This window comes from Oculina patagonica, chromosome 14, assembly GCF_052425735.1.
Source record: "Oculina patagonica isolate OP01 chromosome 14, crgOcupat, whole genome shotgun sequence".
Lineage (NCBI taxonomy): Eukaryota > Metazoa > Cnidaria > Anthozoa > Scleractinia > Oculinidae > Oculina > Oculina patagonica.
The window spans coordinates 13,215,884-13,233,176 of NC_135771.1; the positions used below are offsets into that span (position 1 = coordinate 13,215,884).

Here is a 17,293-nt window from a genome sequence, read left to right on the forward strand (position 1 = left end):
CAGAATTAATTTAATTTATGACGTAATCACTTTTATATTGTTTCGTCAGCGATGACGTCAAAACTAAGATTTTCAAATAAGCCAAGTGATAGCTTCAAAAACATGGAACCAGAAATTGATGCAATATTGTCGGAAGTTAAAAACACAGATAATGAACCAAGCGCTTCATTCGACGAAACTCTCCATTTTTCGCTGGATCCAATCTTGGACAATTCAACGCCGAAATCAACAGAACAATCCAAAACTAGCTCCGAAACTAGCTTTAAACCGCATACATCTGGGAAACGACACTCTATCTTAGGAAGCGGCAATAGATCTGCTTTCAGAAAACCAAATTTAAGCGAGCTAAGAGAGAAATACAGAAAAGCAAAGGAACGAGTTAAGGAATGGAAGGTGGATAAGTTATGGGCCAGTCATGTTGAACGAGTGAAGAAGAATGCTGTGACATCGCTTTCAGAAATTGTGACCGCCGCGTTTTGGATTCGTGAAGGTGTTCCCAGAACAGCGTGTGAGGCAAGTAAATAACCAAAATATTCCCAGCCTCGTGGTAAAATTCTTAGACCCTAGTACAAACTAGATAGAAATTTTGTGAGGTATAGCCCGATATTTAGTAGGTGAGGCTGTAGGCTGATTTTTATCACACGACGGTATTTCGAATGTTTGAGAAAATTGATTGCTTTGTTATTCAACAAATTATCAACGATACTAATTTTTGGATAAACTGTAGTTATGCACATACGCGTACGGGCACCTTCGGACCTGGGGGGGGAGGGGGGGGGGAGAGGGGGGGGGGGGCGTAGACCCAATTGCCCGAAAAAAATAATGACATATATTGAAAGCCGAATAAAGAGGCATATAAAATGGACAACAAAATGTCCATTGAAATAGTTATGTACAAACCTTTACTTGCCTGCTTGCTTTAAGGAAACGATAGTTGTTTACTTAATTTCGTGGTGTTTCCCGAAGATGTCAATGCCCTGTATCCTATTTCTTCAGAAATATTTTATTTATTCATATATTCCTGAGTTCAGCAAAAATTAACGAATTTTTGGGCAGCCAATTTACATTGTTTTCCCTTACTTGAAAGTTATGTAAAAGCATGAGAAATCAGTTATAATTAGACTTTTGAACCACAAAGCTGTATTTCCAATACTTTTTCTGTTGATGTAATTCGTTTTGAGCGTAATGTTGAGATTTGTCGGCTTATTTTCTATTTTTCTCTAGGCTTTTTGCCCGAATTCCAAGCATTCCAATTTCGGCGCTGGGGTCAGACAGACTGTCACTCAACGAACGAATGAATTAATGAATGAATGAATGAATGAATGAATGAATGAATGAATGAATGAATCAATCAATCAATCAATCAATCAATCAATCAATCAATCAATCAAATCAATCAATCAATCAAATCAATCAACAATCGATTAATCTAACCATCAATCTTTTAGTTTTAAATTACACATTTTCTGTTCTTAGAGAGCGTCCTCTATTCCCGAGATAGACGAAATTGATGTGTATTTCAAAAGAGAGTATCAAAACCCTTCAGGAAGTTTTCACGACAGAGGAGCTCGCTATGCGTTACTCCGACTACATCAGGTAAGGGCATACATTATTCATTACAAATGACTCAGATCAGGGATTCTGCTGCGATGAGCTGGAAACGATGGAACCTATGCGGGATTTGACTGAATGAAAGCGGCCGTTGGACAGGTAATAAAACAGGCTGGATTCCTGGCCACAAAAAAATCTTCGACAAGCCTAAGGTTCTAACAAAAATGACAGCATCCCAAATATAACAAATTCTTTATACATCCTAAGTTGTTAGTTCTTGATGTGGTTGTTTAAAGTAAGATTAAACTAATCTAGGATAAGTGCATGTCAATTTTAAATTACATTTTGTATGTTATAAGAAAGTATTTCTTTTATTTTTTTTTACCAACATTTTTAACTACAGAGCAGGATAAGTCGTAATCGACTTTTGTAAAACTGGTTCTTGAATGGGCCCTTAAAAGCTAACGGTCATATGGTGCAAAATAACACCTCGCTGGAGGGCAAGCTACGCGTTGGGACATTCAAAACAAAGCGGCTTCAACCATTGTTCTGAATGTCCCAGAGCACACCTTGCCCTCAGGCGTGGCGGATTTTGTACCATGTGAGCGTGAGCTTCAAAGGGCCCATTCAAATTCAACAACAAGGCCATATATACGTCACGCCTGTGATCACGTCTGTTATAGTTCTCTAAAGGTTACACTGTTTTTCACCTGACTTACAGAGTCAAAAGAATCTTGGAGCAGTCACCACTTCATCTGGGAACTATGCTGTAGCGCTGGCCTTCCAAGGGAGCTCCCTCGGGATTCCTGTTTCTGTTCTTCTACCGGAGAACACGAGTCCTGTCAAGATCAGGATGTGCGAAAAATATAATGCTGATACCATGGTCAGCGGTCTGGACGAAGGAGAGGTAAACAAAAACCATTTATCCTTGCTTTGTTGCTTTCTGAGTAGAAATTTGAAAAATCTTCTTCTTTGACTGAGCTCAGTATGTCATTGGGAAATCCTTTTTCACAATATTTTGGCTCATAAGCGTAAGCGCTTCAGTTTCTGGTCGAGCTACAAAAATATCAATTCTGAACACTGAAAGAACATGGGACGATTAACTTTTGCTATAAATTTGAGCCCTATGTATTAAATACTTTTTTTCTGTGACGCGGGTTTGAAACTCAATATTTTACAAAGAATATACGGGCTCATTAGCGTTTTTGCCATCCAGAAATTTTGCAGGTTTTGAAAGCTAATATCTCCTATTATATAACACGTAAAGAGCTAAAAATATTGCCGATTATTAAGTTTTGACATGCTCTTTAAACAGCTTGAAGGTGACTTCATTCGTTTGTTTCGTGCTTGCCTAAAAAATCGGGCGTCGGATATCAAATCGGACAGGGTATATTTAACAGTTATCCTGCGAAACCGCGCGGAATATCGCCTGATACTTAGCCGACGAGGCCGTAGGCCGCGTTGGCTAAAATCAGACGATATTCCGCAAGATTGAGCAGGATAATTGTTTTATTATTCAACAAATTGTCAACGAAACAGTAACTATGCAGCGCTTTACAAGATTTCGGACGAATCTTAGCAACCTACGAATATCGCAGGATATCTGTTATGTACGGATGACAGATAACGCTAACATTTTGACCATATATGGGCAGCGCACGCATCTGTTGAACAATAATTGCTGATATCCGTCGTCCGATTTTGTACCACGTGATGCGTTTTGTCTAATGAGCGCGCGCAAAAATTTATGGGTGGGTTAAATGTACATCAAAACCCGTGCCAAAAACGCACGTGAGAAAAAAATTCTGGCGAGGCAATTTACTCACGCTATCAGCGTGCACTAGTGGATCATGATTGCGCGTCTTTGCTAGCTATGTTATAATTACTCTTAAACAGTCATTTTTTAATACTCTTTTGTATTTAAATTTGTCTAGTTAAGGGAAATGGCTATAGAAATTGAGAAAGAACGCGGACTCGCATTCATAGATGAGTAAGAGTATTTTCCGTTATTCCTTGTTATGTAAAACAGTTGCATTTCACGCCCTCATGATTATTATGTTTGCTTTACTCTATGTTGGCTAAGCAAATTTTTTGATAAGTTTAAATGAAAAGTTTATACGGCCTGCGCATCAACGAGCACAACGCATCAACGAGCACAAATATTCTGCAATCGGGAAGCACCTGGAGGAACATGGTCTATCAAAGGCTGATTTGGACGAAAAACAATTCTCTGTTTTGAAAAAGTGCAGATCGAAGTTTGATTGCTTAATTTTTGAGATGTTGTTCATTAGGGAATTGAACCCTGAGCTAAATACTCAGAAAAACTCTATTCGCGCCAAACTCTTTACGTGACTGCGTGCGAATCACTCTATTACATCATCGTGACATTTTTTTACTTTTTACTTTTTATATCGGTCCCTTAGGAATTTTCTTATACATTTATAGTCGCACCTTATTTTATTCATGTTAATTTTGACTTGATAATGACGTTTATAGCGAACGTCGAAACGTCGTCGCTTTTAAAAATTCTTTAAAATTTTTTAAACCAAGATGGTTTCAAAATTTTCTTGTATTTTATCGCAATGTTTTATAGTTAAACTGCCTGATGTCATTCTCGTATTAACGAAACTAGACAACAAATCTCACTTATGAATGCATGTGGATAGCTTAGATAGTGCTCAAAACAAACAAACTCCAACCAGTAAAAAATTAAAAAAACTGGAAAACAACAACAATAAAAACCATAAGCTTGTTATGTACTGCTTGAGAAATTTTTGACAACAGCTTGTATTATCCTGCATAAGACTGTTGATAAACTCATATGCTGAATTATTTTTTTTTGTAATTTCAGGAAAAACAAGCCGGATATAGTTTGCGGGCAAGGCACCATGGGATTGGAGATTGTAGACCAGCTGGAAGAAGTAGATGCTATAATTGTGCCCGTGGGGGGAGGGACTCTGCTGGCTGGAACTTGTGTAGCTGTTAAAACGCTATACCCCTCAATAAAAATAATAGTAAGCCCAGTTCAACTTCAACTTTCTTAAGGATAGATCATTAGAAAAGTTATGGTTGGGGGGCTGGGGGATTTTCGTTTCCATGAATTTTTTTTAACGCCCAATGCTTGTGCAGGAATTTTTTTTGCAGGTGTAACCCTCTGCTCGAATTTTGTTTTAGTCATGTTCGTTTTTAGACAAATAGTTTTTTTAGACCGGATACCATGTATTGTTACTTTAAACCATGCTTTCTGGCAGATGTTGCTCTGTTTACGATTTGCTAAATAGTTTAAATATTTCCAAAAAAATGTTGTTATTCATTGAATTAATCCTTTATGGACTGGTCAAAACGTACTGGGGGGTGGGCCGGAGCAATTGAAAAAGTGGCGGCTGGAGAGAGTCCACCAAAACCGATGTTATTGATCTCTAGCCATCTAGGGAGGTCCGGGAGTCCATGCTCCCCTGGGAAATTTTTATATTTTATATTTGGAAATTTTTATATTTCTGAAATCGCTAGAAATATCTAAAACTGCTCGCGTGAAGAAATTTACTGATGAATACCACTGTGGATTTTCTTGTATCTATAACAATTTAAATCATTAAGATGTCCCACCCCCTATGTGCAGATCAAACTTACATTACCCCCTCTCTTATTGACCAGTCTCTTAATGACCATCTTTGATCATTATATATTTTTTTAAAATATTAAGAATGGCTAAAATCAAATGCCACGTACTGTTATTAAATGCCATGTTATACTGATTGTTTTCTTTACCCTATACACTTGTCAACAGCAATTTATATCGAATGTCTTACTGGTGTCAAAGTTTTTATACAATAGCCAGAAGGCAAGACTTGAAAGTGAATTTTCTGTAACCACCGGCGTATAGGAAGAAAAGTTTTGCTTGTCGTAAGGCCAGGCTTTACGTAATTTGCTTGAATGAAACTAGAAGTTGAGTGCTGGAGACTCTAGTCTGTATGTAGTGTAAAATGACAGATGTTTTAAATGATTAATAGGAACTTTCTTTCTGCAGTTTTTTTCTTTGCCTTCCCCTTTGCACGAATTTTTTTTCTTGGCATTTTCCCTTGCATGATTTTTTTTTTTGTATTTTCCCCACCCACCCTATCACTTTTCTAATGGTCCATCCCTAAACTACGACCCCATATAATACAGTGGATTCCCGCTTTCTGGAAACCTCGATTTTTTTGATCCTCCCGATTACTCAAACCAAAAGTCGTTTTCCTTGGATTTGCTCCACTCAGTGAAACACTACAGTTTTTACCTCCGATTTCTCGAACAAATTTTCGCTTGCTTTTGACTTAAAATTTGTTTTTGTTTTATTCGCTTTAGCCTTCGATTCTTGGATCGGAGTTGCAGTGGAGACTCGACTCCAGTCAAAACTTTATATAATGTTGTCGATTTCATTACAGATAACTCAAACCTCCTGCTAAACTCGAACCTTCTCCGATTCCCCTCCAGTTATTACCATCGCTAACTCGAACTGCCGATATCTCAAACCTTTTTCGATCTCCCTTGAAGGTTCGAGTTATCGTTATTCAGGTTTGAGAAATCAGGATTCTTCTATATAAATAAGCAACCTTAGATGTGATAACGAAACTGTATATCTATTCCGATTTTTAACGGTTAACCTGCACTATTTTAAAAGCTCTAATTTCATTTGTTCTTGTTTAAACTTCCCCTCTATTGTTATGAGGGCTAGGGGCATCGTTTCTGGCCAATGCTGAAGACCCATGAAAATGGTGCAGGCGCCCAATTTTTAAGAGCATAGAGGTAGCAATGAGTTATCGAAACAAAGAAAAGAGGTGACCATTAGTAATGTAATTTTTCAGGCAGTTAGAAGCGAAAAGAAACTTGATTATAGAGCTACCATCCACGAAGGAAAGACAGTGGCGACAACGGAATCCAAAGATTTGACAACAGTGGATGGTAAGTTATAAACAAGCCTTTGACTTGTTTGTTTTTTTTTTTCTCTTTTTTTCCTTTCCTGTTGTTCTTTTTTCTTTTGATGAGGCGGGTGCTATTTAGAAACACTTGCAATAAAAAAACACGGAAAATTCTTGCTTGTAAAGACCATGCAAGTGGTCCATTAATGCAGTGCTTATTTTCGTACTTCCACGGAAAATTGTACCGATGATGCGAAAGTATAAAATGAAGGCAAAAAATATTAAGTACAGAAATATTTTTTTATAACTCATAAAAATGAATTCGAATTTAATGCAAATTCTGGTTTGAATAATCTGCTTTTAGAAACCTTGCGCAAGACAATTAACAAGTATTTTAGCATCTTTTTCATTGCTGTCGCCTTTTGGGTTTTTTATTGCTTTAAGAGAGGGTCCATATGAAATCCATGCAATATTAAAATTTGAGTCTACATCGACCCTCTCAGATTTCCTTTATATTTTGCATGGGGCTACATATTGAGATGATAATGCTGTAGGTAAAATATTATCGCAAAATTCTTTAACGTGTGGAAGATATCGTGGTCAACGTGCCCATGGTCGGTTTTGAGCCGAAAAAAACCTAAATTTTGACCCATCTTTCGACCAAAATATCTCTGCAAGAATTGAAGCCTTTCATATAAAAATACCACTGTAATTAGTATCACCTAGTACAATTTAAATGATATCATCAAGATTTTTCATCGCTCTCACGTTTAGTAGTAAACCTATTTTAAAAATAAGGTATTTCGGGCAATGCGTGACAATAGAGATTTTAGGGTAAAATTACGTTTGAATATCGCCGATGCGGCGTTATTCTGATGGTTCCATTAGCCATTATTTTGTAAAACATTTACTAAATAATAAATTAAAGTCAAAAAAAGTATGTTAAGTTCAATCGGCACGTATGATTTTAGCGTACAAAAATGTGGTACATGTGAGCAAAACAAAAACAAAGTTCTGAAAGTTTTAGAACGAGTTTCATAACATGATGGATAGGTCGGCTGAGGACGTGAGAAATACCGCTTACATAAATCCAATAAACCTTTTAGCATCTAAAGTGGTTCGTGATGTTAATTATCCGGCTATTTAGTGCCCATAAATACAGACTTACAGCGTGAGAAAAGGTAAACAAGCCACTTGACATGTTCATCATCGATCGAATTCAAGCGTATCTTCACGTGCAGATTGGAAAGAGAAAACGTCGCTCACTCCTGTCTACCTGGTAGTTATAATGTTCACAAACAATTCTGCAAGGATTTAGTTTCCACTTTTCTCGTAAGCGATGGCCTCAGCACTTCACATTTTCATAAGCCTGGTAAGTTACTTTTCACCCGGGCGCCATGTTGTTTTGGACTAGTACCCAGTCTCTCAAGACTTGCCTCAGTGCTCGATCGAAACGCTGGAATGGACCATTGTTTTACTCGAAGCGTAGTATAGTACAGTACAGACGATTTCTTTCCGTGGCGCTCTCTGTCCAAACAATTTTTCCAGCTGCATCTTTCTGCAGACAATGTTTTTTGATGTCTTCAAACAATTTATGTGGGCATTTTGCTATTGCAAACAATTTTTTTTCAGGATTTTTGATCCCACTTGGCCACTCCTCCAAAAAATAATGTTGCTTCCCTAACTGAATGTTTGATTTATAATGTGGATGTCAAAACCATTAATGCCAATTGAAAGGTCTTTCAATGGCCTTGTTAACAAAATCGAACGACCGCGCAGTTCGATTTTGTTAATAACGCGTATAATTACATACCCAATTGGACTTTACTCAATCTTTATACACTGGGGTTATATCCACCATCTCTCTAGCTCCTGTTCGTACCATATTGCAGATCAATGTGATATATGAAAAATTTAAAGTAGCTTATACACAATATTACTTTCAAATTAATGAAAACACTAATAAAGTACTAATAAACCTTAAGTGAGGTTCTCTGCGACAAATCGCTTCGTGTGTACTACTTCAAAAAGTCCCTGCAACAAGGCGTTTGTTCGGTGCACCTGCAGCAAATTTGGAAGAGGGAGAATGTAAACTAGTTTTTGAATTCAATACATGAAGCTCTCTCATTGGTTAGTTTATATTTTGTCGCAGAAGTGCACACACGCTGCGACAAGGCTGCTTTCACTCATTTTGTCACTGCGATCAGTCGCACGAATTTAAACTGGTTTTAGTTCATGTCTGGTGCAGCCTCGCCCTCGTGGATCATGTCTTTCGTGCGCTGTCGACATGTCGTCATGCTGACGCGTATATTTGCATTCTGCTCGCTTGCTGCAAGTAGTTTCTTTTTCGTTGCTCTAGCCTTCACTATATCCTTCTTTCTTTCATCCGTGCTCTCCACTGGCTTCGGACAGTGCGACTTAGGGCTTTCCACAAGTTGCTCGAGATTTCCCAAAAAGTTGCCCGTAACATCTCAAAAAGTTGCTCCAAATATCCAAAAAAGTTGCTTCTGATAATAAAAGTTGCTCAAAAGTTGCTCCAAAAAATTCAAAACGCTGCTTCTAATCAAGAGAATTTCTCTAAATATATGCAAATTTCCCTTTGATGGTAAGATTTGTTAGCAGTTTTATGCAATTTTACAGCAAAAGAAGTATCTAAACAACATCTTAAGGAGAAAATTTGTTAAGTAACAAGGATTCCTTTAACTGGGAAAAATCGTGAAGATATTGATGACGTCATGTTTGCTGACGAGTTTTGCAATGTTTTATACAGAATGAGCCGAATGTTGAAACGTCTTCAGATGTCCCTCGAAAATCTTCGGCAAACGTCGTAAGTCTTCGGAAACGTTCGTTTTGCCTTAGAACAGCACTCGTATAATCTTCGGAAATCTTCGGTCTGGAAATTGCTCAAAATGCAACAAGTTGCTCGAGAGGAAAAAAGTTGCTCCAAGGGGGAAAAAGTTGCTCGAAACATGAAAAAATGCCAAAAGTTGCCGAGCAACTTGTGGAAAGCCCTAGTGTGACTCAAAGGGCTTCGATGTGGAGCCGTTTTCTATAGCAACCGTCCAAGCACTTACCTCTCAGTCGGGTTTCCGCTTTCGCCTCGGGGCCACTCCGCTGGTGCCTCATTCCTTTTCATTCCCAGCCAAACCCCGCCTTCAATTCGTTGCGTACCTTAACAGACATTAACGGCAGAGGTCTCGATCCCTGGCGCAGAACAGAAGGACCGTAGACTCTGGGAGCGAGAACGGATCATTCCATCTCAAGTCTCCGGTGCATGCGCACAATTAAACCGGAACCATAAATGGCCCAGAGGGCAGAGGACGGCCCAGTTCGGTCAAGGCTGACGGAAAATGCGCAAGTTCTTGGAACGAAATTTAATATCTAAACTCGTTTATCAACCGCTGGTTTAGGGGAACGAAGTCCCTGGGAACAAGGATCCAGAACATTTTCAACAAATTTGGAATCACCTGTATCTCTGATAGTGCTCCTACTGATTTCCTAATTTAAAGCTAGAATGACGGACCGACGTATCGACGGAATTAAATGTTTGTATAAGTGTAGATCAGCGTGCCTTTTTACAACTCATGATTCGTCTTTGCCTTGACCAGGTTGTTGGAAGTTCGTTTTCAATGACACTCATAATCATACTCTTTTGTTCTATTTCATCTTTCCTGTAGGCAATCCTTAGAATAAATGTTAATGAGTGAAATACTGTAAATGATTTAATAAACGCCCCACTCTCAAATAAACGCCTCCCCCTGAGGTGTAAAATTTGTATTGGAGGCCTCTACTAATAAACGTCCCGTGTCTAATAGACACCCCTGTTCCCCCCGTCACCCCTCCCCCCCCCCCCCCCGCGTAAACGTTTCATGGAGTAAAAAACACGCAATTTTCTTTAGTTAGTTAATTGATTCACTCGGACATCGAAGGGACCAAAGGAGCTAGCTAGCCAACATGGTTTACCCCGATGCGATGACGATGAAGACATCGATATCGAACAATCTGTGAACGACATCTTTAGGCTTTGCATTAGAAAAGATTAGAGTAGTCTCCTACTCACGAAATCTGTTTCCTATCTTTATCCGGGAGCAAACTACGCGTCATATTTACATACTTGTTTGTCTATTTGTTTCGTTACAGTTAGAGTGAAATCATGGGCTCCTGGTGAAATGAATGCCCCTTTTCTACTAAACGCCTCATATTTATTTAAAACTCCCGCATGTACCCCTTAAATTAAAAAGCCCTGGCGTTTATAAGATTATTTACGGTAAGTCAGTATTAAAGGCTAATTTTTCGATTTCAGATTTTCAAAATTAAAAAAGGTGGAAAATTAAAGCCATGGCGATTTGTGGCGTATTGGATCGTTTATAGATGACTCAATACATATCCCATGGCCCCTGAATGTCACGTCCTTCTTGAAAGCACATAAACGAAGCCATGACAATCGCAATATGATCTGAGTCAGAGTGAAATTTGAGACATGAAATTTGAGATAAAATTCACATGTCGGTCTGTCACGCAATCAACTATTGTCGGTGTTCTTCGAAGAACGACAGCACCAAAAACCACTTGCAATTGTGCCGCAGATTCTTACTGGATGAAAACGATGACTACATAATTTCTTTGCAGTGGAAACATGTTTTTTATATGTGAACAAAACACGCGACCAAATTCTAAAACAAGTCGGTTTTCATGATCGGGGGATATTATATTTGATGCATCGCCGCCAACTTGTTTTGATAACATCTGTTCTTAAATTACTATGGTGCTGGCAAATACGGCAAAATGCAGCTTACACACCAAGAGGGCGATGCCAAAAACCCTTGAAGGAAATGACTTTTATGCAATGATGCTTGCTTGTGGGGATATCTTTCAAATTGGTGCAGTACGACCAGCAGGTCGGTATGACCTTTGTGTTAGTTTGAATTTGTTTAATTTGCTTATTACCAGCCAACGACTTCCAGTGGTTTAAACTACTAACGATTTAAAAGTATTTTTATGCAAAAAGCTTCATAACGATGTTTTACTTCTTATAGCAACATTCTATTAAGTTTATATTTTACAAACTCTGAACTTATCACGATTTCCGTGTTGAGCTCATTTGCATATTGTCACGAAGTTAACACCATTTATTGATGCGAACCTGTAATTCCTCTTAAACTTAACAGAGATTTTATTTGACAAATAGAGACACCATTTCCTTGGCAATCTATTGATACTTTCAAATTCGATTGAAGAAACGCCGCATGTCTACAAACAACGACTTTTGAAACCCCACTTTTTTGATACGAATTGAATAAGGAGATTTGGAATGTTGCTTTCAGCTAAACGCAGCAAATAACACAAGTTTACTGAACGTTTTTCTATTGTTCGGGACTTGATTTGTTTTATGTAAAAGTTTCGTATCATTTCTTTTTATATTTAGCATGTAGCAGGGGATCAAACATGGTGAATATTTTTAAGTCAAATTTAAGTACTTTCCACTGTCTGACAGTTTGATTGACATTTCTCCAAAACAATAAACAATTGAACCAAAATATTGCACATGGTTAATGTACTAGTGAAGTTACACAAGTGTGCCAAATTTGAGGGAAATCGGTGAGATGCGCTGTAGACTCGCCTGCATGGTTCTCGTGCGGACTCACTCTTAAAACTGTGCGTGCTGGACCGGATTGTATCGGTTTAACAGGTTAGTCCAACGATTAACGTTAACCTAACTGTCCACTTGTTTCTCTTGTAGATTTGGAATACAGCGAGATTAGCGACGCACCATTGATACTCGCCGAGAGCCTTATGGACAAATGTGTCACTGTAAAGTATGTCCACTAAAACAGCATATTTCACACGGCCTTCAACTTACTTTGTCGGTAGTTTGTGAGCGCTGTTTTGGTTTTTGCTAAATAAAGGTTTCGTGTAAACAACCAAAAGAGGACGGTCTTAGATAATGCCCTCTTGGTCAAACAAATAAATAGGTGGTCAACCGCGTAGATTCACTTTAGCTGGCTAGGAGACTTGGCTCGGGTTTACGAAACATTTAGCAAAATTACTCTGTAAAAGATTGACAGTGAACATTGTCTTCTTTTTCTACTGTAACTTTAAGGAAGAGGCTTTGTCACGGATTTTAACAGATGTATCAAAAGCCAAAATTTACATTTGTGTCGTACAAAACCTAAAAACAATGGCACATTTTTATGAGAATTTGCTATATTAGAGTACTGAAACTGTTAACAAGCGTCTTTGGCTGCAGATGGCTAGGATGGAAATGGATCGCAAATTGAAAAATTGAGGCTAAACCGTACTAGTTGTTTCTACGCGTCTTAAAAAAAAAAATCGATATTTTTAGCCGGAGTTTGATTCTATCCACAAAATAAGATTGTTTTTCTCTTTGAATGTTTAAAGATTATGTTTTCCATTGTTAACTTGCCTACCACTTATTTCAGAACAGTTCTGAGACGTGACATAGCTCCTTTATTTTAAACAAATTGGAATTGTCTTGTCTTTTCAGGGAAGACCATGTTGCATTAGCAGTGCTCAGATTGTTAGAATACGAGAAAGTAATTTTAGAAGCAGATGGGGCAGCTGGTCTGGCGGCTCTTGTTGGAGGATATCTTCCAGAACTCAAGGGAAAACGGTAAATATAAATACTGCATATGCAATGCTTTTTCTTGGCGTGGGATACAGTGAATATCCCACAAGTGAAATGATTTTTTATCATTCCAGTGAATGTTTCGGTTTACCGCGATAACTACGCGTGTACGATTTTATTCACGAGTTGAGTTTTCTGATACATCTCACTGAACGAGTAAATGAAAATCGTACAAAATAGTTTTTATGGTGTAATATTTTTTATTTTATTGTTCACCTCATGGATCAGATTTCTTTCGTGCCATAATAACACTGAAACAGGTTAAAGTATTAAGCAAATAGACTTAGAAGCGAAAGTGAATCAAGGCTGAAAAAATATTTTTAAATTCTTATTTTTCCTAATAATTCTAAATTGCCTGAGAAATATGTAGTGTAAGAGCCAAAATTCAGTTCACAGACCTTTTATTTTGATTAATTGGTATCCCAATATTCTAATGTTGATCGTTACTTTTACCAAACATCTCGCAATCAGCAAGAGCGCATCATCAAACACTTGCCATAACAAGCCATAAAGGCACGTGACACCAAAAGGCGAGAAAATGAGAAACAAGGTACTCAGCTGCAACAGGCGAGAAGCAACCAAAAGCTGTGACGGACGCGCCACATTGTGACAGTTACATAGTAAACCGATTCATTCATCAAGCTGTTATGACTGAAATACTTCAGAAGCTAAAAGCACTTTTGACATTTTAACTTTTAAAAGACATATTAGGAGTATTTAGTGAGTTTTTATTTTCACGTTCACTTCTTTAATTTTTAACTTTTTACAGTCTTCATTTTTTTTTATATTTTACTTTTTAATCATTTTCATCATATCTGTTTTTTGTTTTTGTTTTTTTAATGCAGGGCCCCGGACACTGTAAACCCCTTTTTATGACGTGGGCTACCTGTTAAAATATCCTTATTAATTATTACACCACCTCCTTCCTATTTGCCACAGAATAAGTTACACCCCATAATTCACCCCATAAATGTCGGCACGGCGTTAATGCGTTGCTCCTTTTTACTTTTTTCAGGGTGGTAGTTGTTCTTAGCGAGGGAAACATGGAACCCGCGCTTCTTCCACGGGTAATTGCCCGCGGGCTCACGATGGATGGAAGACTAGTGCGTTTTGAGGTCCGTATCGATGATCGATTAGGTACCATGGCAACGCTGTTGCGGCTGATTACGTCAACAGGAGCTGTGTAAGAAAAACTGTTCAGTTTTGGAATTAAAATATATTTAAAGAAAGATGTAATTTTCTGTGAATGGCAAATGTCGGGACAATCTGACAAAATTCCAGGGGGAGGGGTAATCTGAGATGGTCTAGCATCCTAAAGGCACCGGAGAGAGTAGCAATATTCCTAACTAGTCATAAAAAAATCCAAAATAAGCATATGTAGCACGCCAAAACGACCGGTAACGAAGTCAGACACTCGTAGGGGAAGCGTCGCGTCGGAGAATTCCCCGATTAATTGAAAGAAAGTTGTCAATTGTCTTCAAGTTCTAGATACTAAGAATTCAATTTCGCCGTTTTTGCATCGACAGTGTCAAAGAAGTCAGTCAAGAGCCAGCGTGGAATGATCCAAGTGTATTATGTTTACAGGTATCAGCGCTTTTCTGTAAGTTTTGGAAACAAATCCCTTGGAAGGAAGGATGGGGTGAGAGGGGGTGGGGGGGGGGGGGGGTTGTGCATAAAAAGTTGAAGAGATTAATGTACCGCTCTTTCAGAGGAAAAATTCGTGGTTTGGTACCACATAGAGTGAAGGAATCTAAATTGCATGTGACAATCGATTTGTCCTCTCTGTACTTTGTTTTAGAATTGTTTTCTGTTGGGGATGAAAATGAATTCAATCCAAGTCCAAAAACGACATTCTGGTTCCTTTTAGGGATTCCCTTCAGAATATGGGATCACCCCGATGGGACCCTCAAAAACCATGATGATTTTTTGACAATTCATTAGTCATTTAAAGTGTCCCTAAAGAGGTTCTTAAGCTAAAAACCTTTACACATTTTCATTCAGTTTTTTATTTTTTCAATTCATTCTCATCGCCCTTTTTCTATTCTCTTACAGGCAAAAGTTATGGTGGAAGTGAGCGATCGCGACCACTCCCGTCAGTTGAAGTCTCTTTTAGATAAGAGTTTCCACGTTACGTTTTGGAGTTCTGCAACCAACAACATGGCATGATTGGTCGCTAAATGATTCAGTGATATCGACATATAGCTCCATTTCACGGCTGACAAACTGCTTCTGATTTGTCACCGGTGAAATTGTCACGTATAAAAAGAAGTGGAGTGCAAAACGAGTTCTCGAATACAACCTTCATTTTAGTTTAATTTTACCCGCTTAAAAACGTTAAGAAAATAGAAACTGATGTGCTTAAAACATGGGTTTTGTTGAACAGTAATAAAACAACGAAACATGACATTGTTGGTTGCTATACTTAACTCTTTTTTCTTTTCTTCTCTTTCTTTTCTCCTTCAGACATCCATATAAACAAGTTTTAATCGTTTCATATGGAATATTTTGAACAGGGGTCTAAATACAGCACTTTTATTTACGTTACACTAGAGGCTGTTCATAATTTTAAATTAATATACAGTAAATCCTATCATGAATTTGAACCGTCTTCTCTGGATGGTCGCTTACTTGGGAGTTGGCAAGATCGTCAGGCTGACTCAGTTGAAATAATATTAAGTTATTTGAACTAATGGTGTTTTGAAATCGTTTGGGGACCACGCCTAACCGTATCAATCAGCTTTTAGCAGTCCTTTTACCAGTTACAATTCCTGGATTAAAGTTTATAATGAGATTAATGATATATTTTTGTAGACAGAAAACCTCGTGAGACCCAGTTAATTGAAACAGTTATAATTCTCATAACATTGTCGAACAATTTTTGATTTTGAGCGATAATGCTGGAAAACATTCGAATTTAACCGGCAATGAAACACAAAACGCACTGGGCATGAATCGACGGATTATTTTTATCCGATTCAGGACAGACAACTCATTCGTAAAAGTTAGAGGCGATTTCCCACAAGAGCTGTTTCAACGTTTACATACAATGCTTCCACTGCACAGCTCGTATAACGCAAATCATTTAAATGACAATAAAATTTGCTTCCGTTTTGCAATACAAAAAGAAACATCTTACATGTCTTAGAAGCCACGAAATACACTTTGTTAATATGGCTTAACAAATGAATAACAGATTAAACAAGTAGTTTATCTGAATTGAAAGTTCTTGGAGTGCCCGGCTCAGCAGCTTACAATGCTCGGCTTCAAGATTTTCATAAATTTTCTTCTGCATTCTAGATCTTAAATTCTATAAATACAAACACAAGTAAACATAATTAAACTGCCCATTAGGCCGACACCTAGCTGTTCTCTGTTCAATACGTATACCGGGGCACAAAGAAAATGTTCAGTCACATTCGTGGAAAAAGTGCATATGCAGTTTTGTTTTGACTCGTAAAATGAGACAATAGTATCTCCGTTAACTGAAATGGTGGGCAATTTCTTTGATTAAAAAAATTCACCTTTGACGTCATACGGTACCAGGAAAACAAAAGAAGCAATTTTTGAGTGAATATGAAAAAAAAAACGCTCATCAAATCATCGACAAAATTTAAACAGAATTTGTCCGCACACTTTAAGAAAACAATTTCAGAAGAAATTGTCATAAAATTTTAAAGATGATTTGTGTATCCATCTTGCTCAGTGTACAGATAATAAGTTTTAGAAATCTGCATGCATGTGCTATAAAGCACTTTATTCGCGCAGTCACAATTCACTCGCCTACGCGATTAGTCATTTTACAAGCACATTTAACTACTCTGGAACACGTGCTTATTATTTAAAAGTGAGCAAGTGAACGTGACTTCGACAAGGTAGGTCTACAGGCGTAGCTTGCCTGTTGTAGAAGACAATTTCTTCTAATACTATCGTTGGATACCAAAAAGGGAATCGTGTCCCTACATAGTGTTGAGGAGAAGGGGGTATATATTTTATATAATATATATTTTCGTGAGTCGTGGTTCAGTTTTTAGTGTGAAACGTGAAATGACTGTTTTTCTTTTCCTGAAACGTGATTCACTAAGTGGGCGGTGTTCTTCCATAATTATACCCTGATAAGTGTGAAACGAGTTCCTAATTTACTGTGAAATGCGTTCTTGTAGCAACCAAGTAAAAAAAGCTTGAATTTACGAGAAATACT

General features: G+C 37.8%; 1 protein-coding gene across 1 annotated transcript; it reads left to right on the forward strand.

Annotated features, from left to right (window-relative positions):
• Positions 1-64: 64 nt before the first annotated feature.
• LOC144637991 (L-threonine ammonia-lyase-like) lies at positions 65-15,499 on the forward strand. Its single transcript, XM_078497084.1, has 11 exons — positions 65-517; positions 1,481-1,596; positions 2,273-2,458; positions 3,486-3,541; positions 4,403-4,565; positions 6,396-6,492; positions 12,190-12,265; positions 12,955-13,080; positions 14,111-14,278; positions 14,622-14,679; positions 15,148-15,499. Exons 1-11 carry the CDS (start codon positions 103-105, stop codon positions 15,259-15,261), a joined length of 1,575 nt encoding a protein of 524 aa, XP_078353210.1. The 5' UTR covers positions 65-102; the 3' UTR covers positions 15,262-15,499.
• Positions 15,500-17,293: the final 1,794 nt, after the last annotated feature.

What these genes read in the sequence shown, in the direction of transcription:
- LOC144637991 (XM_078497084.1), top strand. Translation starts at nt 103, where the DNA reads ATGGAACCAGAAATTGATGCAATATTGTCGGAAGTTAAAAACACAGAT. An exon ending in GGACTCGCATTCATAGATGA is followed by an intron (nt 3,542 to 4,402) that starts GTAAGAGTATTT and finishes TTGTAATTTCAG; the next exon opens with GAAAAACAAGCCGGATATAG. An exon ending in ACCCCTCAATAAAAATAATA is followed by an intron (nt 4,566 to 6,395) that starts GTAAGCCCAGTT and finishes GTAATTTTTCAG; the next exon opens with GCAGTTAGAAGCGAAAAGAA.